At 47.0% G+C, this 25,663-nt stretch overlaps 1 protein-coding gene across 5 annotated transcripts in view; it reads right to left on the bottom strand.

Annotated features, from left to right (window-relative positions):
- PIR (pirin) overlaps positions 1–25,663 on the bottom strand; it is an 89,797-nt gene that overhangs the window by 52,202 nt on the left and 11,932 nt on the right. For 4 of the 5 annotated variants that reach the window (XM_019417957.2, XM_019417958.2, XM_019417956.2 and 1 more), the window contains exons 4-5: positions 13,179–13,262; positions 9,766–9,972 (exon numbers count right to left, since the gene is read on the bottom strand). In XM_019417957.2, the coding sequence (XP_019273502.1) occupies positions 9,766–9,972; positions 13,179–13,262 (291 nt within the window). The remainder of the gene's footprint in view (positions 1–9,765; positions 9,973–13,178; positions 13,263–25,663) is intronic. The other variant, XM_053891819.1, reaches the window with a different exon arrangement.

Below are 25,663 nucleotides of genomic sequence, written 5' to 3'. Positions count from 1 at the left end.
CTCTTTCTCAAATAATAAACATTAAAGAAAAAAAATTTTTTAAAAATGACCCACCTCTATGGAAGCAAAGAGAACCAGGGGGCTTTAAAATTTCATAAGACAGAGGCAAATTACCATTATTTTATTCTTCCATGAACCTGGACGAGCTGGATCTGAACCAGTTCATGTCATGTTCCAAATGGAACAGCTCTATTCTCAACATGGAGGACTCCCATAATGATACAAAAGCATTGCACCTTTGGAATTTTGTACTATTTTAATTTTGCTCACTCAGAGGGAGAAAAAAGGCAGAGAAGACAGAAGAGCAGTTATTCCAGGTGAAACACTATTGGCGTATTCAAGACAGTTCTAAAGACAAAAGAAAATGAAATTGAGCGGCGCCCGGGTGTCTCAGTCAGTTGAGCGTCCGGCTCTTGGTTTCAGTTCAGATCCTGATCTCACAGTTCATGAGATTAAGCCCCACGTCAGGCTCTGTGCTGACAGCATGGAGCCTGCTTAGGATTCTCTCTCCCCCTCTCTCTCTGCCCCTCCCCACTAGCGCTCACTCTCTCTCAATGTAAACATTTTTAAAAAAAGAAAAGGAAATTGAAAAGTTAAAAAGATCTTTGTCCTATCAGCTGGCTCCTTGAGACACGGGCCTGCTTCTCCTGAACCTTCTGATTGTGTTGAGCCTCCTCTCTATTCTGCCTTCCGCTAAAGCCACCATGTTCACAAGCCTGGTGACTCACCACACAGTATACCAGTGTTAGCAGTTGACGTGCCTGTCCCTTCCTTTGACCGTGCCCTTCCAGCTCCCTGATTCCTTTCCTCTTTTCCCCTCATACCTTCACAGTGTCTTGCACGCGGTTGGCCTCAATACCTATTTGCTGAGCTCAACCAAACTATAAAAGCATAGATACCTTTCTGGGAAATCCTTCCAATTCTCCATGGCCAGTATGGAAGTCCCTCCAGGAAAGGGAGGATCAGAATGCTTCCTCATCTCATTTTACTGAGCCAAAGGAAAACCAAACAGCCCAAGGGCACGCAAGGGAGGATAAAAAGGATCCCCCTGTGGTTTTAAGACCACAACATGCTCTTCCTTTAATAGAGTAAACCCTATCAATGATTTAGAGCCCACGTGAGTTGAAATTTAAAAATTCTTGTCTGAGAGGACTTACACCTAGCCACAGGAGCAGAATTCTTAAAGCTTCAAGTAATCAAAATTACATCTGACACCATATTTTCTCATCACGTTTTAGCCTGAGTTTGGTCAAGCTGTTTATAAGCTAAGTGATCCTAAGCGTCTGTGCTTCGGTCGAAATAAACAACTGTGTTTGCAGCTCGCAGCAGCATGGCTTTATAGACACCAATAGCAGTCTTTAAAATACTGCCGTTTACCTCATTTATATCCACAAGAGCTTATCTTCCAATGCAACGTCCAAGAGCCTCCGAAGCTACCTGAAGCAGTCCTGTAGCTTTCACTCTGGTTAGAGAAACATATGTCATGTGTTCCTGGGGAAAGACTTCTTACATCCTAAAAGTGCAAGCCTTGACAGTCGACCGAGTGATTACAATGAGCTATAAAGTGTCCACTCACTTTTATTGAAGGCGACGCCTTGGTTTTTTATGGCTTTCATTATACTCTTATTCTAAATTTCCTTGCTAATCTGTACTCCTGATTACCAAGGCCAACAATGTAAGAATGGCACGGGATGTAACATCTGGTTTAAAAACACACCTATCCATTCTTCACGTATTGCCAGAAAAGGGCTTGTTACCACCACTGGAATGTGCTTCCTAGGTCCGCAAGGACATCGTGAAGGAATAATAACATCTGGCACCCTTTGTGCACACCAAGAATGCTATTTCTGGGGTGAGTGGACCGCCCTGGGCAAGAGCAACCTTTCGTACAGCTGATTTGAGCAAATCCTGACCACTGTTTATTTGAACATTCCTCACTACAAATGAAGTGCCTGTCTTTGAAGTTGCTGGATGCATTTCTTTGGTGTCCTCCTCGTTACTAAACAAGACCAACAGACCGAATTGTGCCTATTCTCAACACTGAATCAGAACCAAGTTTTGTTCTTGTGTGTGGAATGATGCAGATCATCTGCTCAGGCTACATGGTCCTTGTGGGGCAGCCGCTCCTACAGAACGAACTGCCTTGTGAAATTCGACAGGACAGCAGACTGCACGCAGCGCTCCACCCTACCTTATCCTCAAACCACGCTACCGACAACCCTGGGAGAGAGGGATACCAGAACACATACAGCCAACATCAGCCATAGGCAAAATCCAGGAGTAGACAGACTTGGTCTTGGGTTTCCCTCCAGCCCAGTACCCTGCACCATTTCCTTCTGCCCCGTCACAACCCCACCAGGATCTGGTCGTCCATGCATCCTGACATCAGGATCCCCAAAGAGTTATTGCACTCCTACCATCCATGCCTTTAATACCGGCCATTCTAGGACATGACCTCTGTCGCCCTCTCTTTTCTTTCTTTCCCTCGCTTTATGCACACAAGCAAAATCAATTGTCCCTCCTCCAACTGCCATGGAAGTTTTGCACACTGCTGGTTTAGCCTCTCACGTACCACATTATACTGTCGACGTGTGTCAGTTTCCCTCCCCAGTTAGACCGTGACCTTATTTGAGAACGGCGGACATTCCTCATTCACATGGTATCTCCAGGGCCCTGCACGATGGGCACACAGCTGGTGCCTAACGACTAAATGAACAGAGCTCACAGACAAATGGGACACATGGATTAAATAACTGTCAGTCTCCAAATCCCCTGGGATTGAAGGTAGATGGTTGTGTAGATCTAGGGCAGCTGAGAAGGCTTCACTGAAGAGAGGGGACATAGGCTGGACCTTGGCGAACAGCAGCAAGGAGGCAGAGGTGGTGAAATCCTCAAGTTCACGTTTCTACAGGACTGTACTTCACCATATCCTTTCCCCGCAAATGGTGTTTCCCTCATGCTATGTCAAAGGAGACCAGAAGGCTGCCTTATGCTGGTATTTCGTTTCCTCTCTCCCTATACCCATCCACTATTTATTTAAGGTCTCAAAAGGGAAATTCAGCCATGATTCATTTGGGTGATTGTGGTTTTCTTAGGTGGAACTTTAATTTAGCCTCCCTTATAGCATCTAATTAAACGTGGACAATAATAGAAAAAATAAAATAATCAGTGGAAAAACTAGAGACCTTTATCAGAAAGGAACATAAAATTACATGATGAAAAGCTTCAGATTCCTAAAATGGTCAAATCATATTAGATTTCCAGAAACTGCTTCATAGACATAATGGCCATCCATTTTTTTTTTTACATGTCCACTTAGTGTTCAATGTAATGTTGAACATTACAGTACTTTTCTTAGCTCTTTCTCTTATATCTATCCCTATTTTTTTCTTACAGTGAGAACCTTGACTCCTCAAAATATTATCAAGTTAACTCATTTGTTTTATTTCAATATACGCGAAAAATTTTAAATTATAATGGCAACACTAACAATAAACTATGGAGTCAAGTTTAAAAACTTTGTGCCTTTTTTTTGTCTTTAGAAAGTACATTCCACTAAAAATGTATCAGAGACCTATGGTTAAAAGCCCTTAAAGTAAATACTTTCTCTGTGTGGTTATGTTGCTGGTATCTTTACACAAATTTTAAGGTCTTCATCTGTTTCTGTTCGGTTTTGATTTTAAGATGTGGGTTTTGTTTTCCTTTTCTGGTTTGACTGGTTATTTTAAATGTGTAATCATATACAGCTTTCAAAACTGAAAAGAAAAAGACGTATGGAGAGAAGGGTCAGGTCCATCCTTACCCCCCAGCCCCATCCCAAAAGGAACGGTTTTTAAGTATCCAGTTTTCAAGCCGATCACAGAGCGCTCTGACTTATAGATCAAATGAGTGAACAGAGAAGGCTTCGGAAGGGACGATTCCTTTCTGGGCAAGTGTCTTTTCCGTCTGCTCACTCTCTGGGGCAGCTAAAGCCTGTTCTCTCGCGTTCCCTTTGTCAGAAACACACCATGCCACGCACCACCTCTGCGATCAGGAGAATATTCGTCATTCTTTTTCCATCTGCGCCCATGAACCTGGTGGAATACTTCAAAGGCAAAAAAAGAAAAAGAAAAGAAAAGAAAAGAAAAGAAAAGAAAAGAAAAGAAAAGAAAAGAAAAGAAAAAAGTGGGCTCGTGCCACCTGTTTCCATGATTTAATAGTGTTTTAAATGCTACTTTGAGAAGCCGTTCTGAGCTGAGGAAGGAAGGAGAGGCCAGCTCTCCCCACATCACAAAGTGAACCGAAGCAAACTCAGAAGAGAAGAGGGGCAGGGGGAGTGGAGACCTGGGGGAGGGGGGTCAACCATAAAGTCAGCAGGATCCATTGAAATGTGCCAGATGTAATCAGAGAGTTCAAATTATCCCTGAAATAGAGAAATAGGTACAACGAAAAAATGTTCTAAGTTTACTATCCAGTATTATGATTGCCCAAAACCCACACCTGTTTGGATGTGCTATCACAGTACTTCCCTGAAAGCCATGTAAACTACACACACACACACACACACACACACACTTTTTTAATCAAACTAAGGTAGAAGGGATACTAACAAAATTGTATACTGGTGATGAAGTATTTCAAATGACATTAGGCCCTTAAAGTCTCCCAGATGAAAACCAAAGCTGGCAAATGTGGTGGGCGGCTCTTTCTAGCTCTGGTGTCGGAAGAAGTGTGTGTGTGTGCATCAGTGGCTGGGTACACAGCCTAAAAACCCCCATCGGCTCTCTGCATTGGAGGTAAGAATCAGACTTGGTTATAAGTCATATGCCAAGCCACAACCAACACAGGCTGATTAGTGGGCAGGTTGCTCTTTTGTGGAGAGACTTGCCCAAGGGACACGGGATCTTCCAATGCCTGCCGGGGCAAAACTAAAGCCAAAAAGGGGGGCAGATATCACAACAGGGTTACAGTGAAATCTGGGAAGTATGTCTCCCTACTAGAGATTAAGCCGCACCTTGAAAACCCACAGGAAAGATGCTAAAGCAAGAAGACACGTGCCTGTGGACCCCTAAGCCTCCACACCTCTGCTCATCATTGTTGTCACTGCTCGAATTTAAGAGACCTGCAGGGAACAATGTGGGTCTTGCAAAACAGCCTAGTATTCACGTTTAAAGAAAAAACATATACTTTTTTCTTTCCCTACTTCCTAATCCCTTAGTTTAAAAATACAATTTAGCTATTTTTACTGTTGTCTCAACTTTTTAGTTAGCTCATATTAAGTTTATTGCAATCATTCTTAATCCCTAATTTTCCACCTTCTTACTACTTCACCCATTTCTCATATTCCAGCATTCATTTACATTCTAATGATTTCACTTACACACCCAGAAAATGTTTATTGTCTCGTATGTATCAGGCAGCGTGTCAGGTGTTGGGGCACAGTGGTAAGATCTCAGCAAATTACAGGACATGCTCAGTCAACTCTTTTTGGAAAGTGAATTTTGAAAATTTTGCTCATCGTCCAACATATGCATATACAATCTGTCCGTCAAAAGGAAGATCCTTGGGGCACCTGGGTGGTTCAGTCGATTAAGCATCTGACACTGGTTCAGATCATGATCTCACAGTTCCTGGGTTCGAGCCCAGAGTAGGTAGGGCTCTGTGCTGACAGCTCAGAACGTAGAGCCTGCTTCTGATTCTATGTCTCCCTCTCTCTCTGCCCCTCCCCTGCTTGTGCAATGTCTCTAAAATAAATAAACTTAAAAATATTTTTTAAATAAAAAAGAAGATCCTTTCTGTCATGTCTGTAGGCCACATGAACACAGTACAAAGCTTTGGCAAGTAAGAGCCGTAACCACTCAGAGCTTATTCTGCACCGGGTATTGTTCTAAGTTCTTGACATATATTAACCGATTTAATCCTCTCGAGCCATTTTACAGTTGAGAACACTTGGGCCCAGCAAGCCTAAGTGACGTTTCTAAAGTTACGCAGTAGTGGAGCTGGCCTTGACCACAGGCAGTCTGGCTCCTGATTGCCATTTTTCTGACCCCAGTGGGGCTGAGGCCTCCTTAAGGTCTGCTTTCCACACAATGGAATTTACAACAGCAGGAGGCAAGTAGAGGCATTTGTGGCAGAAATTATATTCCAATAAACACGGCTCATGGCTCATCCTGATAAGGATGGAATGGGCTTTGGAGAATTTCATACGGTCATGAAAATAAACATGTGATTTTGACCTTCCAAAAGTGACAAACTATTCAAAGTATCCCATTTTTATCTTTTCCTCGTTTCTTCAGCCTTCACTTTAGATGGTGATGTCCTGGCAGAATTTGGCTCAAAACTGGCAGTGGCTTCCCAACCCTAAGTGCAGAGACACATACAACCTGGGAATAGGGACACGTCTACCTTTCAAACTAAAAAAAAAAAAAAAAAAAAAAAAAGAAAAGACAGTTGCGCTGCTTGCAAAAGCTTATAGCATCCTGCACAAAACTCCCTCACCTTTTTCATGCGTGTCGCAACCCAAGTCCAGAAAGGTTAAGTAAGGTTTGCCAAAAGCCACAGAGCTGAACCTTAGTATCTTCTCTAGGCACATAATCAACCTGTTCTTCCTGATGAGTCAACTCCTGCGTCTTGGGTCCCACAGTCATTACAGGTATTACAAACGGTGGTCCCTAGACCACAGCATTGGCATCATCTGGGAGCTGGTTCACAATGAAGACTCGGGCCTCACCCACACCTGCTGAATCAGGTGATCCATATGAATAAAGCTGGAAAGGGGCTGGGACGGTCACTAATTCCGTTTTCTAGACATCGTAGTTACAGGAGAGGAGCTGTTGTTGACTAGAAACACATCAATCTCTTGAAAGGTATTTTCCCAGCCTCACCTTGTAACTGAGCTTAAAATTATCTTCTCGATGCAAAACAATCTGCAGTTTGATTTAAGGTACGTGTAGGCTTTTTAAGGCTCAGTCTTTCCTTGGTGAGCCGATATTAAGCCTGCAGATGTACAAAACTATGTTTCTTAGGAGACCCAAAAAGAAATGGCCAATAGTCCCACCATCTTTACAATGACTCATGGTGGTATCTTTTCTTCAGAGCGGGCTGATGGTCTTTCCCGAATCCCAGCAAGCCTCTTTAGCACAGACAGCAAACATAAATCTCAGCCCAGCTCCTGCCCCAGTTAACATGAAGTAATCAAATAGTAACAGCTACCGCTTACATGGTGCTTACGATGGGTCTGGTGCTGTCATGATAGATTAAATAGATCAAAAGCTCACTGAATCTTCACAGCAACCCTATGTTACGGAGGAGTACAGCGACGCAGAGAGGTTAAGCGGCTTGCCCAAAGCCACACAGCTAATTCATGGCACGGATTCGAATTCAGGCTGTCTCCAGAGGCCATGCTGGTGACCAGAGCACCACGCTGCCTCTCAAGATTCAAATTAATGCTGCCCAAGGTTCCAAGACTCCCTTATTAAGACGCTCTCATGATAAAGACTGATCTTTTACTTAGGAGAATGTAGTTCACTTCCGAGACCTTACTCGACAAAACGGAAAAGAGGGAGGCCGGCAGCACTACGAAGACGCGATTTTACAAAGCTAAAACATTACCTCTGGTCTCTCATTCTTGGTGGTGATTGCAAGACCAGGCGGTCTGCTGCACGGAAGTACTTTAAAACGTCCTTCTGCCTGTGATTGGAACCGGCTCCAACATTAAAACTGCATCGTGTTTGCCATAAATGAGAAGCGGTTGTGAACTCTAAGGATTCGTGATATTGCCGGCTTTGCTTATCTATTAAATCTGTGGTCTAATTTCTCTTTTTTAGCTGCAGACAGCTCTTTTTCTAAATGAAATCTTAAGGACGATTCCAATATACGTGACCACACAAGACCTTGTGCTTTGGCGAGAGTGAAGAGGGAAAATGATCTCGACCTCCACCCTCCACCTCGGCGTCCCCTGAAGGCGTGTCCCTAGAACTCTAGAGTCCCGGACACGCAGAATGAAAACTGTCACAGGCATCAGAAGGAGCCACTTAGCATGTGCCCTATTCCAGCTCTCCTTAGGCCTCCCCGCCTGACCCCACACACAACGACGTCGTTCGCCTTCTACCGGGAAGACTGCACAGCATCTGAATTCTGCTGTGGAGCTGAAGGGAAGAAAAGTCTTGACGCACATTTGAACAGGGCACTGTCCAGCATTCGGCAAAACAGAAATGGGTCACAGAAACACAAGGAAGGGTCACATTTCCAACCACAAAGTAAGCCACAGGCGTGCTAGGGGTATAAACAGTCAGATATATATATGCTCAATGGAGAGCAAATTTTGATTTTTGTTCTTCGGTTACTTCTGTCTGCCCTGGAAACACAAATCAAAGTGACGCAACCGACAATCCTGACCAACCTGTTCACCACAACACGGATCCCCGAGTGGCTGGCTAGTCACCACTGCCGAGCCATTATCCTTGTGGGCGCATATAAACAAAACTGAAATGTAGGTAAGGTAGTATTTAAGGTAGTTTTAAGCGCTGACCGCCTACAGGGAGAATGGCAAAGTGGTTCCCAATATGGTGGCATTTGTGGAACCAGATGTCAGAACCTTCAGATCCCCCAGGAACCCTGTGAACCATTTCCAGCCGGTCCCGGGCCCAAACTCAATGGCCATTAAGTAATGCCTTTGAGTAAGAGAACATGAAAGCCCAGCTCCCTTGCCCAGGGTGGGTCAGGACAACTTGGAGGCAGACTGAACCTTCCAGAGTCCCTGTCCTCTTTGGGACTTTGCCTGACTCTTGCTTGGCTCCCTTCCCCGTCCTGGTTCCTTCTTCTGTTCTCCTAGGGACACTTCGTTTATAATCACTTGCACATGAATTCCCATCTCAGGGTCTGCCTCTGGGAAACGCCACCTAAGAGACCACACCACCCAGCTCCCTATCCAGCTGGCCGTCACCGTGAATCACATGGCCTCCCCAGTGGTGGCTCTGGCGTGCAGTTAATTAACACAGTATCTGCCACACCCTTTTCCTACCACAAGTGTGTCCAGAATCTTTAGCCTAAATTGATCTTATTTGATTGAAGGGGTGGGGCCCTAAACCTAAATATTATACAGTCTCAGTTGAGAAGAAGGTATAGGGCATGGCACGTTTGGGTTAAATAAATGTTACATTAAAAAAAAACAAAACCTTCCCATGATGCAGTAGTGTGTTTCCCTCACGAAGCTGGGCATAAGTGCTTTAAATAAATCTGTGGAGAGTGGAGTTTGTCAAAGGTCACAGACTTGCAGTACCGAGGAGCTATAAAACCCTACTAGAGGTGAAAGGCGAAAACTCGCACATGTGTTAAGATAGACCTTGAAAGCTTTTTATAAAGAAAAAAATGTAATTTTTTGAGAGAGCACAAGAAGGGGTGGGGCTGGGGGGGGGGTGGGGGACAGAGGATCTGAAGCGGGCTCTGTACTGACAGCCGCAAGCCTGATGCGGGGCTCAAACTCACCAACCTCGAGATCATGACCTGAACCGAAGTCGGATGCTCAACCGGGCACCCCCAAAGTTGCTTTCTGACCAGATTTTTTCCATGAGCTTACTTTCTTGTAATTTTCCTCACTCTGTGGGTTTGCACGTGGCAAAAAACGTGTGGGTTCCCTTGGGTTGCACTTATTCTGACACCTGTGAAGCAAGCCCACCCTGTGGGATGTGAACCGTGATCAACCCAGGGGGATGCGGTGACCCGGTGGGGCCGGCCTCCCGTCACCGCACACCCGAGCTTCCACAGACACGTGACAGCGCGGCTCACCTTTATTCCCAGGGCTTCTCCAGAAATGACAGCAACTGTCACGCCATCCTTACTGGGTTTAGGGATTTCTTTGCTTTTCAGTTCCTGGTACTGAGGCTCCACCATCTTCTCCGAGCTTCTCAAATTAACCCACAGCTGTAGGCCGTGGGCTGGCTCCTCCGAGCAAGGCATCTCCGCGTGCAGAATGCCCCGGCCCGCGGTCATCCACTGCAAAGGGGAGACCCACGAGAAGGAAATGTCACCCGGCCTCTAAGGAGCCTGCAGGGGGGGCAGTTAGGTCATGGGGACGACGCAAGGCACCTTACAGGTGCTGCTTTCGGAGTCCCTGGGCGTCGTGAGGAGTAACCAGGCGACAGTGACCATTGCTGAAGCCTTTTCCGGGATTCCAAAAGCTTCCCAACCTTCCTCACTTAAATTCAAAGCGTCAGCTCTGAAATTCACACAAATGGAAGAATCTTCTCTTTGGGATCCCCGAGTCTTCGACTGAGCTCTGGGATGGGGAGGAGCTGCAGGCACAGGGCCCGCCGGGGTGCACTCTGGGTAGACACACCTTAAGTGAAAAACAAGACCCCATCGGGCTGCGGTTACGGCGGAGGCCCCGGCCGGTCCGACACGGAGCGCCGGCACTGGGGGAGCCTGCACAATCGTCCCAAACCCAGAAGAGGCAAGCGGGCTTTGCTGTCCCCACGCCGGCAGACCGTGAGGGGGCCACCCTCCCTCCGAGGGAGAAGCGCCCGGGGAGAGGCGCTTCCTGCGGCAGAGGGCAGTGCCTGGCACGGGCTGCAGCTGGGAGCCGTCACGCCAGTACTCGCGGCAGCGGGAGGCCACTCGCGTGGGCCCGCCGCCGCGTGCGTGGGGGCCGACGGCTGCGTGGGGGGGCGAGGGGGCCTGCCGCGACGCGCGGAGGCTCCCGGCATGCGCTGCGCCGCGCAGGTGGCTCGCGGCTGCCCGCTCGGTTCCGGTCAGGGAGCCCTCGCGGCGTGGAGAGACGCCCGTCGCCTCCGCTGTCGTGCAGAGTCTTCGAGCGTTTGTCCGTTTCTTTACTGAGGGCACGTCAGGGGCCAACCCGAGACGCCAACCTGGGCATCTGGGGATGAAGGGATGGAACGTGGCCGACAGGTTTCCTGTCTTAGCTTGCGTCCGGCCACAGAAATCCTGACAAAAGGCCTTAAGGCCAAGTATTTATTGGGGGGGGGGGGGGGTTGCTGCAGGAAGCACAGGTGACGTGGGAAACAGCGAGCTAGGCAGGAGAGAAGGGTGTGAATGAGCAGGGGACATCTGTGGGCACCTGGGGCTCGGCCCCACCGCGAGCGGGGCAGACGGGTGCACACAGGGGTAGGGGAGGCGAGCCGTCTACCCCCCAACTCCCGACCCTCTTGGACAGCAGTTCCTCGGGGGGTGTTTAATCCCCAGCACGCCCGGCTGCCGAGAAAGCCCTCAGGCAGAGCAGCGGCACGGGAGACGGGCGGCCACGCACACTCATGGGGACTGTTGCCACCTGGCCTCAGGCGGGCCAGACGGCGAGGACGCAGGCCGCCGACAGCGTCTTCCAGACGCCCACGGTGGGGGACAGAACTCCATACACAATCAAATAATCGCCGGCATATGTTTGCACTTGGGGCGCTGGGGGGCACGGCAGGTGTGTGTGAGAGCACGTGGAATGACCTGCCTGTTCCAGGCAGCTCGCCCGAGGGTGCAAGCTTCAGGCCGAGACCCGGACAGGGAGTGAGAAGTGACCAGGGTTAGGGGGAGAGGGAGGTATTCCACACAAGGGGAACCGCACGCGGAAAGGCTCTGAGGCAAGAAGGAGCAGGATCAGCCCCAACCTGCAAGCAGGCCGGGACACATCTAGATTGATTTCCATCTTCCATTTGAGAAGACCGATTAAACTTAGCCCAGGGGTCTGCAGACTACAGCGCAGGGGCCAAACCCAGCGGGCCACTTGGTTCTGTACGTTCAGTTTTCCTGGCGCACAGACGTGCCTGCTCAAGGACGTGCTGCCTGTCTGCTTTTGTGCCGTGAAGGCAGAGTTGAGCTGCCACACGTCGGGCACTATGACCACAAAGCCTAAAACATCGCCACCTGGTCATCAGAGAAAGCAGCTGCTGCCCCCACCCCGCCGCTAAGGCAGTGAGGGAGATCTCCGTGCCCTTCCGTGCCGCACGGCTTCCATCTGACGGCAGCCGGTGCTGGTCCTCAGGGATGTGTCTTCCTGTTTGCTTTCCTGTTTCGTTTATAGCTCAGCTCTCCATATTTTCGATCTACTTTTCGTACCTTCTTCATCCTTTTTTAGGTACAACCTAGTTTGGCAGCAACTTTCTTAATATGGCCCACCTATCGGATTTGGAGGGGGGGAGAACAGATTTCCCTCTTTCTTTTTTATTTATTTTGAGAGAGCGCAAGAGAGCGAGCACAGGCACATGCAGAGGAGGGGCAGAGAGAGAATTCCGAGCAGGCTCCACGCTGTCAGCACAGAGCCCAGTGTGGGCTCGATCTCACGAACCATGAGATCATGACCTGAGCTGAAATCAAGAGTCAGACACTTAACTGACTGAGCCACCGAGGCACCCCCAGATTCCTCTTTTCAACCTCACCATTTACTAGCTCTGATGCCATGGGCATCTTTTTTTTTAACATCAGTAAATCCCCACTCTCTCATTTTAAAAATGAGGTAAAAAGAATACTTAACTTAGGGAGATTATGTGTATGAAACTGCTTTCAATTTCATGTTCATGAAACACCACGATGCAAATATCTGCAGTTATCACTCCACGAGATATGTAAATAACCCCAGAAAGTTCCTGACACAGAGTTCAGACTTACAAACCCAGCAAAGAACACCCAAGCATTCCCTGGAGATTGAAACGTGTCTCAAACAAGCCCAGGATGGCGGCAAGGTTTGGGTCATCGTCTTAAGTGACACCACCGACCCCTGTGAACAAGTTGGCAGATAAACAGTGCAATGTTGCAAATGCAGCAGGAAGGTCTAGAAAGATGACAACTGAAACTGGTATGCCGACTTTGGCAATGGGGACATCATGCATGACCACTGTCTGAACGGCTTCGGCAGGGGTCTGGGTGCAGGTTGTGAGGCCAGCACTGATTTCAGTGAGTGAAGGATAAAATGGATGAGGAGGTTAAGATAATCATTCTTGATTATGCTTTGGAGAAACTTAAGAGAAGGACTAGTTGGGAGCTAAAAAGTGATTGAGGGGGGTCAAGGAAAGCTTGAGAGAAGAATACAAGACACCTGTGCAGGTTTCTAGGCTAAGTGGAAGGATCCACAGAAAGGAAGAGGTCAAAAATGCACAAGAGACGGGGAGGAAAGCATAAATGTACTAGAAGTGGGTGAGACGAAGCATGTACACCCACAGATGATTAAACCACCAGCAGTTCCATGTCCTTGGCCATACCTGCAGGTCTCCTGGGTTCATCTGACCAACATGTCCACAGAAGTCTTCATGGGCCATGCTGCCCCCTTCCAGGAGGTAAGATACCTTTGAGAAAACAAGCAGAAGAAAAAGTAGGTGTTTGGCCAGCTGTGAAGAACTGTTCACTTTTTCCACAGAAAATGTGGTGAGGAAAGTGTGAGGAGCAACGAAGACAGTAGGGCAAGCTGAGGGAACGAATCTCAGTGAAAGAAAGGGCCGTGCTAGCCCATACGACGCCTTTGAGAGAGGGGGGAGGGAGGGAGGAAGGGAGAGAGAATCCCGAGCAGGCTCCACACTGTCGGTGCAGAGCCCGACACCAGGCTCGATCTCACGGTTTGTGAGATCACGGCCTGAGCCGAAATCAAGAATTGGACGCTTAACTGACCGAGCCACCCAGGTGCCCCAAATTCATATACGTTAAAGTCAACTTTGCTAGGGGCATGTCCATGCTAAGAACGGAAAGAAATTCTGTATTGTTCAACAGAGTAGCCATTAGCCACTAGCCACATGTGGCCATTGAAATTTAAATCAATTAAAGTGAACGAAAATTAAAAATTCATGGGCCGCCTGGGTGGCTCAGTCGGTTGAGTGTCAGACCTCGGCTCAGGTCACGATCTCACAGTTCGTGAGTTCGAGCCCCATGTCGGGCTCTGTGCTGACAGCTCGGGGCCTACAGCCTGCTTCTGATTCTGTGTCTCCCTCTCGCTCTGCTCCTTCCCTGCTCACACACTGTTTCTCTCTCAAAAATAAATACAGATGAAACAAAAATTAAAAAAAAAAAATTCAGCTCCTCAGTTGTACTAGCCACACTTCAAGGCCAAATCCCTGCCTCTCCCCTTCGTTTTTGGTAATCAGCCTGCCCACAGAAAGCAAGTGCCTCTGGGAGGGGCCAGCCCCCATGGCAGTGGCCTTCAGGGGTCCAGCACAGCCAGTGAGATCTGAATAAAGTCTGCCTAAGTTTTGCATACAGTATTTGGAAGCCCAGCTGCATGTAGAGAGAAGCCACACTCTCCAATATCAGCTATCTCGGAAACAAAGTGTTTTTCGTGCGTCTGCCACCTTTCTCTTTCATCTTCTCAAATGGCTCATGGGGCGCCTGGGTGGCTCAGTCGGTTGAGCGTCCGACTTCAGCTCAGGTCACGATCTCGCGATCTCGCGGTCAGTGAGTTCGAGCCCCGCGTCGGGCTCTGGGCTGATGGCTCAGAGCCTGGAGCCTGCTTCCGATTCTGTGTGTCTCTCTCTCTCTGCTCCTCCCCCATTCATGCTCTGTCTCTCTCTCTATCTCAAAAATAAATAAACGTTAAAAAAAAAAATTTTAAAAAAAATGGCTCAGAATTCATGCTGGGAAAACAGGCCATCGTTTATTAAGCCTCCTCATACCCCAAACTAAGGGCAATTAAAGATCTGATACTGTGAAGCTGTTGAAATCTTATAGTGTAGCCTTACAATAAACCCCCTTCTTCTGGAACCAGCTTCGTTGGACGCCACTTCCTGAAACTAAAGACTTATCGGGCACTCAACGACAATAGAAATCAGGGCTGGTTGACATGAGGACTCTCCACATGTCATCCTGCCGAGCGATGACAATGAGGTACACTGCGTACAGAATGGCCTCGGCAGGTGACAGGCAGATGGCTACAGAAATTGGAGGTTCTAGGTTGTGATGGTCAACGTGACTGGGCTAAGAGACGCCCAGATACATAGTAAAATATCACTTCTGGGTGCATCTGTGAAGGTGTTTCTGGAAGAGATTAGCATGGGAATCGGTAGCCCGAGTGAGGAACATTGCCGTCCCCAGTGTGGGTGGGCGTGATCCAATTTGCTGGGGGCCCAAAGAGAACAAAAGAAGGGTGAATTCTTCTTCTCTCTTCTTCAGCTGGAACATCCGTCTTCTGTCCTCAGACATCAGAGCTCCTGCTTCTTGGCCTTGGGACTCTGAGACTTCACGCCAGCAGCAACCCCTGTCCCATCTCCCATTCCCCTGTTCCCCGCCCCGGGCCCTGCCCCCAGTTCTCAGACTTGGGCCTCAGACTAAATTATACTACCAGCTTTCCTAGCTCTCCAGTTTGCAGAGGGCAGATTATGAGACTTCTCCACCTGCATAACCGCGTGAGCCAGCTCCTATAATAAACCCCCTCTTGTATATCTCTATACATCCTAGTGGTTTCTCTGGAGAACCCTGACTAGATTCCTACTCTCAAACCCCCACAGGGCAACTTGCTATACTACATGGCAACAGTGCAACATTGGCACGGGACGAGAAGAGGCCCATCTGCATGGAGAATTTATATGATGACAGCAATTCCAAATCAGGGGAGCAGGGGCGCATTTTTCAATAAACAGTATTGGAACAAAGGACTGACCATATGAGAAAAGAGAGTAAGCCCCGCCCCCACATATGGAAACATGTTCCAAATGGACAAAGATTTAAATGTTAAAAATAGGCTTCTGAGATTTAAATCTAAGGAGACAACAAGAATACAAAATGTCAGCACAAACCTATCTTTGGAACGTTTATTATAATAGCAAAAAGACAGGAGAACATTCTGCAACTGTTAAAAAGTGATGGAGATGTCTATTCGCCGACACAGAAAAATGAGATACTATTTAATCAAAACAAGCAGGTTACTGAACAGGAATTTTACTTAAAGGGGTCACATGCAATGATGAGTTTAAATGGGTTCATTTAAATAAAATCGTACCCCATCATGTTAGGACGCACCTGGAGATGCCCGGATGAACACACCAAAACATGGACAGAGGTCATGTCCAGATGGTGGAATTGCAAACACATTTTATTATCCCCTTCCCACTTTCCTGACAGTTTGGGTTTTCCACAATGAGTCGTTTACTTTTTTATAATGGAAAACACTTTTTTATTTTACGAAAATATAAAGATATTACCACTGATCAGTGAACAAAAAGAAGTGATGTGCTTTATTCTGCAGAGAAGCTGGTGACTATTTGTTCCCTCTTTGGGCGAACCGGGGCTGGCCAAGAAGGCAGTGAGACAGAAGGGAAAACAGAGAATCGGAAGAATAGCGCCATCCTATGGAAGAGAACAATGTAGCTAGTTCTGACTTTCATATGTTACCCCGCAGAAAAGACCTGGGACTCCTATAGAGGCCAAAACAGGAATGAAGGACTTAGGACCTCATACAAAGCTTAAACATTAACAAAGGGAGGGGTGCCTGGGTGGCTCACTCAGTTAAGCGTCAGACTTCAGCTCAGGCCACGATCTCAGGTCATGAGTTTGAGAGCCCCACATGGGGCTCTCTGCTGTCACCGCGGAGCCTGCTTCAGATCCTCTGTCCTGTCCCTCTCTCTGCCCCTCCCCTGCCTGTGCTCGCGCTCCCTCTGTCTCTCTGAAAAATAAACTTAAAAAAAGCATTGATGAAGAGAAATAAAAAGCTTCCAAATCTCAAACAACCAAACTAGAAGAAACAGTGTCTAGAATTGCTTTCCTTTTCCTGTTATGCATACATTTTTAATTAAAATAACTGCATAACAAAGGCAATTCTCATTCTGTTTGGCCTCAAGCTCTGGGTTCTCAAAGGAGTCTCTTTCAAATCGTATTGTTTCCATCCCCAAAGATTTTTCAATTATACAAGCCTAGGGACTTTCAAGTTGTTAATCATCTAAAAATACGTCACGCAACTTTAAAAAGTAAATTGTAGTGAGCATGACTCATTTAAAGATGAAAATTTATGTGGACACCAAGAGAGGGGTGTGTGTGTGTGTGTGTGTGTGTGTGTGTGTTGCAAGTTTTATTTTAGAAAGTGATGCCAACATTGTTTCTCAAAGACTGAGAAGGTGGTTATCCCCACCCCCCACTTTACCCCATTCTCTGGTAATACAAAAGTAAACATCATTTCTCCCATTCTAAGTACTATAAAATCTGAATTAGAGAAGTCTGGTTAATGAGGCTTTACTGAGCCCATAATGCCTACCTTTTACTTCTTAAAGCAAAAAATCATACTTTTTGCCATCGGAAGGAAAGAAAAATCGGAAACCAAGGACCCTTTATTTATGATTATCTTTGATTTATTTCTTTGTCCTAAGTGCTGTAAATGCCACACTGAGATCTCAAGTTTAAACGAATTCCTGTGCGGGATTTTTCTAAACGCAAGCGGTGCTCTGAGAGTCGACACAATCCAGATGATTTTTTAGGACGTCACATAATCGCAAACACCTGGAGAACGGCCGTGGGTGGCTGACGGAATTGGGGGCGTTATGTTTAAACTCAAGAGTTGCGTGTGTCTAATTAAGAAATCTGTAATCAGAGACAGGTGTTTTCTGCAAGAGGGTCCATGCTGCCTGATCCGGCTCCGTCCTTTCCTCCTTCTTCGTCCTCCACTTTCCATGGGTCTTCACCGAGCACCTCTGCTTCCTCGTCGGTTCTTACCTCTTCGTGTGTTTGTATATTTGGAAGGAGAGAAACACAAAGCCAAAGCAGGAACGAAAGAAAAGTGGCACTTGCGATGTGAAATTGAAGCAAGGTGTACCTCCAGGAGCTATAAATTAATCCTGCAGAATCACAGCACAAGATACCATAAAGTTTGTTGTTTCTTTCTGGTATTTAAGGAGGAGGAGTGTGCTGACCTCATCCAATGTTTCTAGATGGAAGACTTTTTCTTTAAAGCAAAAAGTTGACATTATAGGTAAAACTATGTTTTCTTTTAATTTCCATGTGCCCCAAATGGTGGCTGTTTTTCTATTGGTAGCTGAGTAGGAAAAAGAGAAAAACAAAACACAAACATGAATTGAGGTCATGGCTGTTGCCAGAGGCCAGAAAGGAACGTATTGCATAACAGAAGCGGCTAGTGGGTCTTCAAGGATTCTTCAAGGATAGAAACGGTAATGTTTGAATCCATGCAGTTAAAGACTCAAGTTATTTTACAAAAATGTTTTAATTAGTTGCGTAAATCACTGAGAAATCTCAAATATCACCGCACTAAATACGCTCATCCAATCCCGACCCCACACAAACACCTTGGTGCCAGAAGGCAGCTTGAACAAAAAAGGAAAAGATAACCAACATGGTTTTTGGGTATTTGGCCAAATATTTTAAAGGCTCTCCTGGGGCCTGCCTTGCCATTTCCTGCCACAACCCTGCCTGGGGGCCAATGCTGGAGGGTGGGGGGAAAGGGGGCGCTCTGGCCCTGAAGGCGTGGCCCAGCCTCTGGGAACCACTCAGGCTCCCCCGAGGGAGTCTCGGGTTTGTCACTTACTAGGTGTGAAATGTGGGGCAAGTCCTTTAACTTCAGGAGGCCCGGTTTCCTCAAGTACAATGTGGGCAGAGGAGATGAGCTCACCCAGCGTGGTGAGTTCTCAACGAGGTAATGAGTGCAAAAGTGCCTGGCACATATCAAGTGTTCGGTAAGTTCTAGAACTGGCACTCCTGCCACACTTCCACGGGCAGAGGTCCCACTCGGGGGTCTTCCCTCTTGCTTCCTGGAATGTATTTCTCCCGATAGTCTCGTGGCTCGTTTCCTCACTTTGTTCAGGCCTCTGTTCAAACATCACTGCCTAAGAGGGGACACCCCCCACCAGCCCATCACATTGGTCGGTCTATTCTTTACCCTCTGCTCATTTGTTCCTTCTCCCTAGCTTCTTCCCAGAGGGACCCTACAATATAGAATTACTTAGTTGTTCATTGCCTTCCCTAAGAAAGGGTAACCTCCCTGCCATCTTGGCGGCAACAGACATGTGAGGTCTGACGGGAGTTGCAAAAACAGCCAGGACTGCCAGCTGCGAGGACTTCAGGCGAACTGGCCACCAAAGAAGAGGGTCTTTGTGCCGCTGTACGCAAAGATGACAACGGGCCTCGTGGTTCCTGGGTGAGGTGGAGAAGAGGTGGGGGGTGGGGCGGGGGACAGGCAGCCACAGGTTCCTGACAGGACATGCTCCCAGGGTCCTTCCTTGGTGTGGACGTGGGAGAGTTCCACCCAACAATGGCTAACTACAGCGAAAAGAACTGATTTAAAGGCAATTTTCCTTTTATATTTTTCTGTTGCTCCCATTCTCAAAAGTCTCCAAAATCCACTCATTTTCCTTTCCCTAGGAGTAAAATTTCTGACGTGCACATCCAGGTTCTTTAACAATCATTTCCTGAATCTAACTACTCAGGTGAGCCGAATTGCAGACTTCCTCAGAACCTTCCAGGTGCTTCTAGGACCCCAGGGCCAGGAATGCCCTTTCTCTTCAAACCCCACTCAGGATTCAACCTTTCGTGGAGTCTCTTCAGTCAAACTACCGCTGGCTCCTCGTGTAATCATCAGGCTAACACCACCTACATCTCTTAAAACTGTGGTCAAGCAGGGTGCCTGGGTGGCTCAGTTGGTTAAGTGTCCCACTTCCGCTCAGGTTACCATCTCATGGTTCGTGGGTTCGAGCCCGCATCGGGCTCTGTGCAGACAGCTCAGAGCCTGGAGCCTGCTTCGGATTCTGTGTCTCCCTCTCTCTCTGCCCCTCCCCCACTCACACTCTGTCTCTCTCACTCTCAAAAATAAATAAGCATTTAAAAAATTAAGAAGAAAAACTGTGGTCAAGGTGTTCACGTCGTTCGTTTTACTTCCTGTGTCATATTGAAGGGGCCTCCAGGGAATGGTTTGCCGACTTCTATGATCACCCAAATTTCCCACATGCAAAAGCCTAGTGTCTGCAGCCGGGGCGAAAGTGGGTAGTTGGAAGTATTGCTGCTTAAGAGTGCCCTCTGCTGATCCTAACGATGTGTGCACGCTTTGTCCTACCAGACCTCACCAGAACAGGGAGGGGGCTCTCTAACAGAGCCACTGAGAACCACGCATGTCTTCTAGCACGTGCATGGGGTCTCTGCTTCAGGACCGTGTGTCCCTGTGGCAGGCTGCCATCTAGACGTCAAGGGACCAGCTGTGTTGTGGTGTAGAGGGAAGTTTTTCTGCTCACACGGTCTCTAGTCGAAAGCTGTCAAGACAGACAGCTAACAATGAAGGTTTGGCGCTCACAGAACTCTTGCCAAGTTAGGCTTAAGGGATGTACCTCTTGGTTTACTATTTTGTTAAGATTTCATTACGTTGAATTTAATTAAGCAGCTGACATCTTTTGTTGGGTGCATTACTCTTATTCTGATACAATTCATTGCAAGGATTTAACTTCTCAAATTTTTGGCTAACGTGTTCATTGTGCTTGAGGTTTTTGGGCCACAGGTTCTGGACTTCAAGAAGCAATAAAACATTTTATAATAAGGGGGTCTGATATAGGGATGTCATTTTTTATCTTTTGTCTTTTTAAAATTTTTTTTAATGTATATTTATTTTTGAGAGAGACACAGAGTGTGAGCAGGGGAGGGGCAGAGAGAGAGGGAGACACAGAATCCGAAGCAGGCTCCAGGCTCTGAGCTGTCAGCACAGAGCCCAACGTGGGGCTGGAACTCACAAACTGTGAGATCATGACCTGAGCCGAAGTCAGAAGCTTAACCGACTGAGCCACCCAGGCGCCCCTATGAGATCACGACCTGAGCTGAAGTCGGACGCTCAACCGACTGAGCCACCCAGGTGCCCCTATCTTTTGTCTTTTTAAATAAACTTTTCATTCGGGGGTAATTTTAAATCTCTCTCTCTCTCTCTTTTTTTTTTTTTTTTTTTTTTTGCTTTCATTGCAGCTTGCACAAGGGAAAATGTCATCAGAAACTCATAAACAGGAAGTTAGAAATCCTCCAGAAGGAACATACTTCCCTACCTTCAGGGAGCCACCACTCTAGCAGGGGAAACACTACTAAAACATGCAGGTAAGAGAAGTGAGTACTAAAAAGAAGTACAATTAGTCCCCAAGGAAACACAGAGGATTCATTCTGATGAGCAAGAATCCGAAGGAATGGGGGCATCACTCATGGAGGAGGCAGCCCCCCAATGGTTTTAAAATGTCTCATTACTGGGGGAAAGCTGGGGTGGGTGGGGCAAAAAGGTAGAGAAGGAGGAAAAGAATTTTGTGGGTTGTACTAAAAAGCCATGAGCAATGAAAGCAGGATTTTGTTAATTATCACATTATGACTAGATCATGAGTGGTCTTGTGGCTACAAGAAGTTAAATGATTGTCCTTAAACATGCAGGCAGTTAACCAACCTAATCCATTTCCTCATTGCACCGATGTTCAGAGAGAGAAGAGCATTACTTCGCCCTTACAGCTGGGAGATTCGGATCCCTGAACCACGAAAGCATTGGGCCCCACAGTAACAGAAAGACCGTGAGGTGTCCACAGCTGGAGACCTGTGTCACAGGGGGTGTCATGGTGGCATGGAAGACTGGACACATGTGGGCCCGGGATCAGATGGGCCTGCCCAATCCTGCCCTACATGGGCTGTGTGACCTTGATGGGTCACCGCTTCCCTGAGCCTCTGTTTCCTCGTCTGTAAAATGGGGGAGCTGACAATTCCCACTTTTCAGGATTGCTGTGAAGCTTACAAGTAATGTATAGAAGGCATGTGAAACTAGGGGCGCCTGGGTGGCTCAGTCGGTTAAGAAAGGCATGTGAAACTTCTCATAAAACCGGTAGCCGATGCGGCATGGCAAATTTCCTTTGGGTTTAGTCCTATAGGGTCAGGCATTTCAATTTAAGAGTGTCTACTGTCTACTGAGGCAGAACTCTGAAGCAGCTTTGCTAATAGTGAAGATTTTTGCGAGAAGCTTTTTATCACGTCATGGCCTATGTTCGTCTACTCTGGACTTAATTTTAGTCTCACTTAAAAAGCGTTATTTGGCGACATAAAAGGACATTTAATGACTGGTTTACACTCTTTATCACACCCCCTCCTCCAAGGAGGAGAATTCTAGGAATGTTCTCTGCCTATAATCGTCATAGGGTAGGAGTGGGACAGAGGGGGAAGTCTGCTGGGAATTTATTTGGAAAACTTTTGAAAAACAGTTAACTGCTACTTTCCTTCGTGTGACCTATGCTTCCTGACATGGACCCGGGTTGAATTCTCTGCTGCGGGGACCGTCCTCTGAGCTGCAGGACGCTCAGCTGCAACCCTGGCCTCTACTCACTAGATGGCACTAGCGCCCTCCAGATGGTATGATCAGAGAGGTCTCCAGAAATTGCCACACTGACCCCCTGTAGGCAAAGGCACCCCCAGATGAGAACCACTGGCATAGACACTCTAAAATCCAGACTTTTTTTTTTTTAATGTTTATGTATTTTTGAGACAGAGCGAGAGACAGAGTGCAAGAGGAGGAGGGGCAGACAGAGGGAGACAGAGAGTCCAAAGCAGGCTCCAGGCTCCAGGCTGTCAGCACAGAGCCCGACGCAGGGCTCGAACTCTCAAACTGAGAGATCATGACCTGAGCTGAAGTCGGCCACTCAACTGACTGAGCCAGCCAGGCGCCCCATTGAGATCATTTAGGCATACCCTAGAATCAAGGCATAAGTAAGAACACCCCAAATGCCCATCGACAGACAACTGGATAAACAAAATGTGGCGTATCCATATGATGGACAATTATTCAGCCATTAAAAGGAATGAAGTTCTGACATGTTACAACTTGGATGAGCCCTGAGAACTTTTGCTAAGTGAAAGGAACCAGACACAAAAGACCAACACAGGATTCCTTTTATATGAAATGTTCAGAATAGGCAAATCCCCAGAGACAGACAGTATGGTTGCCAGAGCCTGGGGGAAGAAGAAGATGGGGAGTGACTTTGAGTAAGTATGGGCTCTCTTTTGGGGTTGATGAAACTGTTCTGGAATCAGAGGTGACAGTTGCACAATATTGTGAAAATACTAGAAACCACCAGATATTTTTTAAAAACTTTGTGAATATGTATTTGTATCTGCCATTATGTGCTTGTTTTCTAAGCACCGTCTTTTGGACGGTGTGATGTGAATTCTGGAATTTTCTCTGCATCAATGTAGTATGTAGAAGTAATCACTCAGTAAAATAGCCCATCTTTCCCCACAGTACAACTGAAAATAAACTATTTTTTTTAAAGAATAAAGGTATAGCCTTTGCTTTGTATACAAATCCTACACTCTGCCATAATAATTCTGTCACTTTCCAACTGTCGTGGAGATTATTCTATATTAGAACATATCAAGCTGTGGCATTCTTCTTAACAGCTGCGTAGTATCATTGTAGGGATGCGTGTGTTTAAACCACTAGTTCTCTACTGAGGGTCATTTGGTAGCCCTTGTCCCCCAAAGCAGACGGTTGGCAATATCTGGAGACATTTTGTTGTCACCCCTGGCGGTAGGGGGGCGCTACTAGCATCTAGTGAGTACAGGACAGGAGAGCTGCTTCACATCCTACAGTGCACAGGACCACCCCACCGGAAAGAATTCTCCTCCCAAAATGTTAATAATGCCCAGGTTGAGAGATTGGCTCAACTTTTTAAAAATGGAATAAACAGGGGCACCTGGGTGGCTCAGTCGGTTGGGCGTCCGACTTCAGCTCAGGTCATATCTCACAGTTCGTGATTTCGAGCCCCGCGTCGGGCTCTGTGCTGACAGCTCAGAGCCTGGAACCTGCTTCGGATTCTATGCCTCCCTCTCTCTCGGCCCCGTCCCCACTTGCGCTCTTTTTCCCTATCTCTCAAAAATAGATATTTTAAAAATTCTTTAAAAAAAATTTAAAAATGGAATAAACATTTGTATAGTGAGCCTTTATTCTTACTTTGGTTTCTTTTTTTTTTCCCCAGAAAAGTATTGAGATTTCTAGAAGTAGGTTAAATGGGTTAAAAGGGAAACGCCTTTTTCCTCTGAGGTACATGGGGCTCCCGTTGCTACGATGAAGGGGATATTTCCTCCATTCTATCTGGTTATTGCTTTCCTGCAGGAAAGTGGGTGATTTTTGCATATTTATTTTAAATTCAGCAAGTTACTAAGAAGTTTTGGTTGATACTCTTAGCACGGTGGTGCCAAAGGGGTCTTGGGGGTGAGGATGGCTTTCTATAATCTGTTGCGCCTCAACTGCAAACCATGCCAAACATACAAGCTACAACCTCCAAGACTGCGCCATAAGCCCAGCTTTGGAAACGTCCTGTGCCCTCCCTCCTCCTCCAGTCTCACCACCACCCAGAGCTGGATGCAGCCACTGTGGGGCTTGCTTTTGTTAGCACAGTCCCACAAAGAAATAATTTTTCCTCCTCCTCTCCAACAGCTGTAACTCATATTAGTAGCTTCGAAGTTTCCGGGGTGATATTAAATCATAATGGCGCTGGTAGACATTCTTGTCTTTTTGTTCCCTCAAATTAACAGGATTATGTCTAATATCTCAGTGTTAGATGCGACATGGGAAGTTCACCGAACAATAGTCTTCATGATACTGAGAAAGTATCCCTCTTTCCCAGTTTTCCTAGAGTATTTTTTTCTTTCCAAAATGGGTTTTGATTTTTTTATTTGTTTTGAGAGAGAAAGAGAGAGAGAGCACATGTGCGGAAGCAAGCAGGGGAGGGGCAGAGAGAAAGGGGGAGAGAGAGAATCCCAAGCAGGCTCCACACTGTCAGCACGGACAAAGCCCGACTCGGGGCTCGAACTCATGAATTGTGAGATCATGGCCTGAGCCAAGATTAAGAGTCGGAGGCTTAACCGACTGAGCCACCCAGGTGCCCCATGCATTTGATTTCGATCAGGCTTCCTTTTTACCCCCAGCTTTGATTCAACAATGGGATAGTGTGGTTTTGAGAGTACACAGCAAGGTAGGAAAAAGAGGCTGTGTGGGAGACGGGGGTTTTTGATTCCAGCTGCGTTTTCGGTGTGAATCACCAGCACCCTTCCCTCCCTCTCCAGGATATGGTGCGGGCAGTGCATGCAAAGGCTGCTGGCCGCCGTCCAGGAAATAGGAGTGTGGCTTTTCTGATGGGCACACCCTTGGAAACAGGACGGGTTTGTTCTCCTGAACAAAGTCAGAGAACCTGCTGAGGCTTGTAGTGAAAAACCTGGGGGGGAAAAAACACTTCTAAGCCCAACTAAGAGCATAATAGACACCATCATCCTTAAATGTCCCTGACACATGATGATTTACTCCTAACTGTTCTTAAATGTAACCAAGCAGGAGTGACCGGGGACTTTCGGTGCTAAAACCAGGAAAGTCCCAAAGCTATAATTTAAACGATGATTTTGAAAGGCATACAACACGCTTCTTCTCAGAACAGGCGAAGAGAAGAGTTCATCAACAGCGTGCTGAACTTGAAGGGCTTCTTTTTCGAGCTCAACTCAACTTTGGCAGGGCACGGGTTCTTCAGTTGGTTCTGTTTCCCAGAAACCAGAGTTGCCCTAAGCAACTCAAGCTATTAGGCCTGACCAGAAATAGGTAAATACAAAAAGTTTCCACCCTTTACCACCCAGGCCTTTTGAAAACAATGCTCCCCAGAGGCCTAACTCCTGGCAGGAAACACTGAATGCATTTTCCCCTTCTTCTTGTGACCTCCAGCTGTACCTCCTTCTCCAGGGCATTCCTGCTCCCTCAATTCTCCGGCAAATTTTCCAAGGAAAA

The sequence above is a fragment of the Panthera pardus genome, unplaced genomic scaffold (assembly GCF_024362965.1).
Source record: "Panthera pardus isolate Hobbes unplaced genomic scaffold, ASM2436296v1 HiC_scaffold_27, whole genome shotgun sequence".
NCBI classification, from domain to species: Eukaryota; Metazoa; Chordata; class Mammalia; order Carnivora; family Felidae; genus Panthera; species Panthera pardus.
This window is presented reverse-complemented; position numbering and strand designations above follow the sequence as displayed.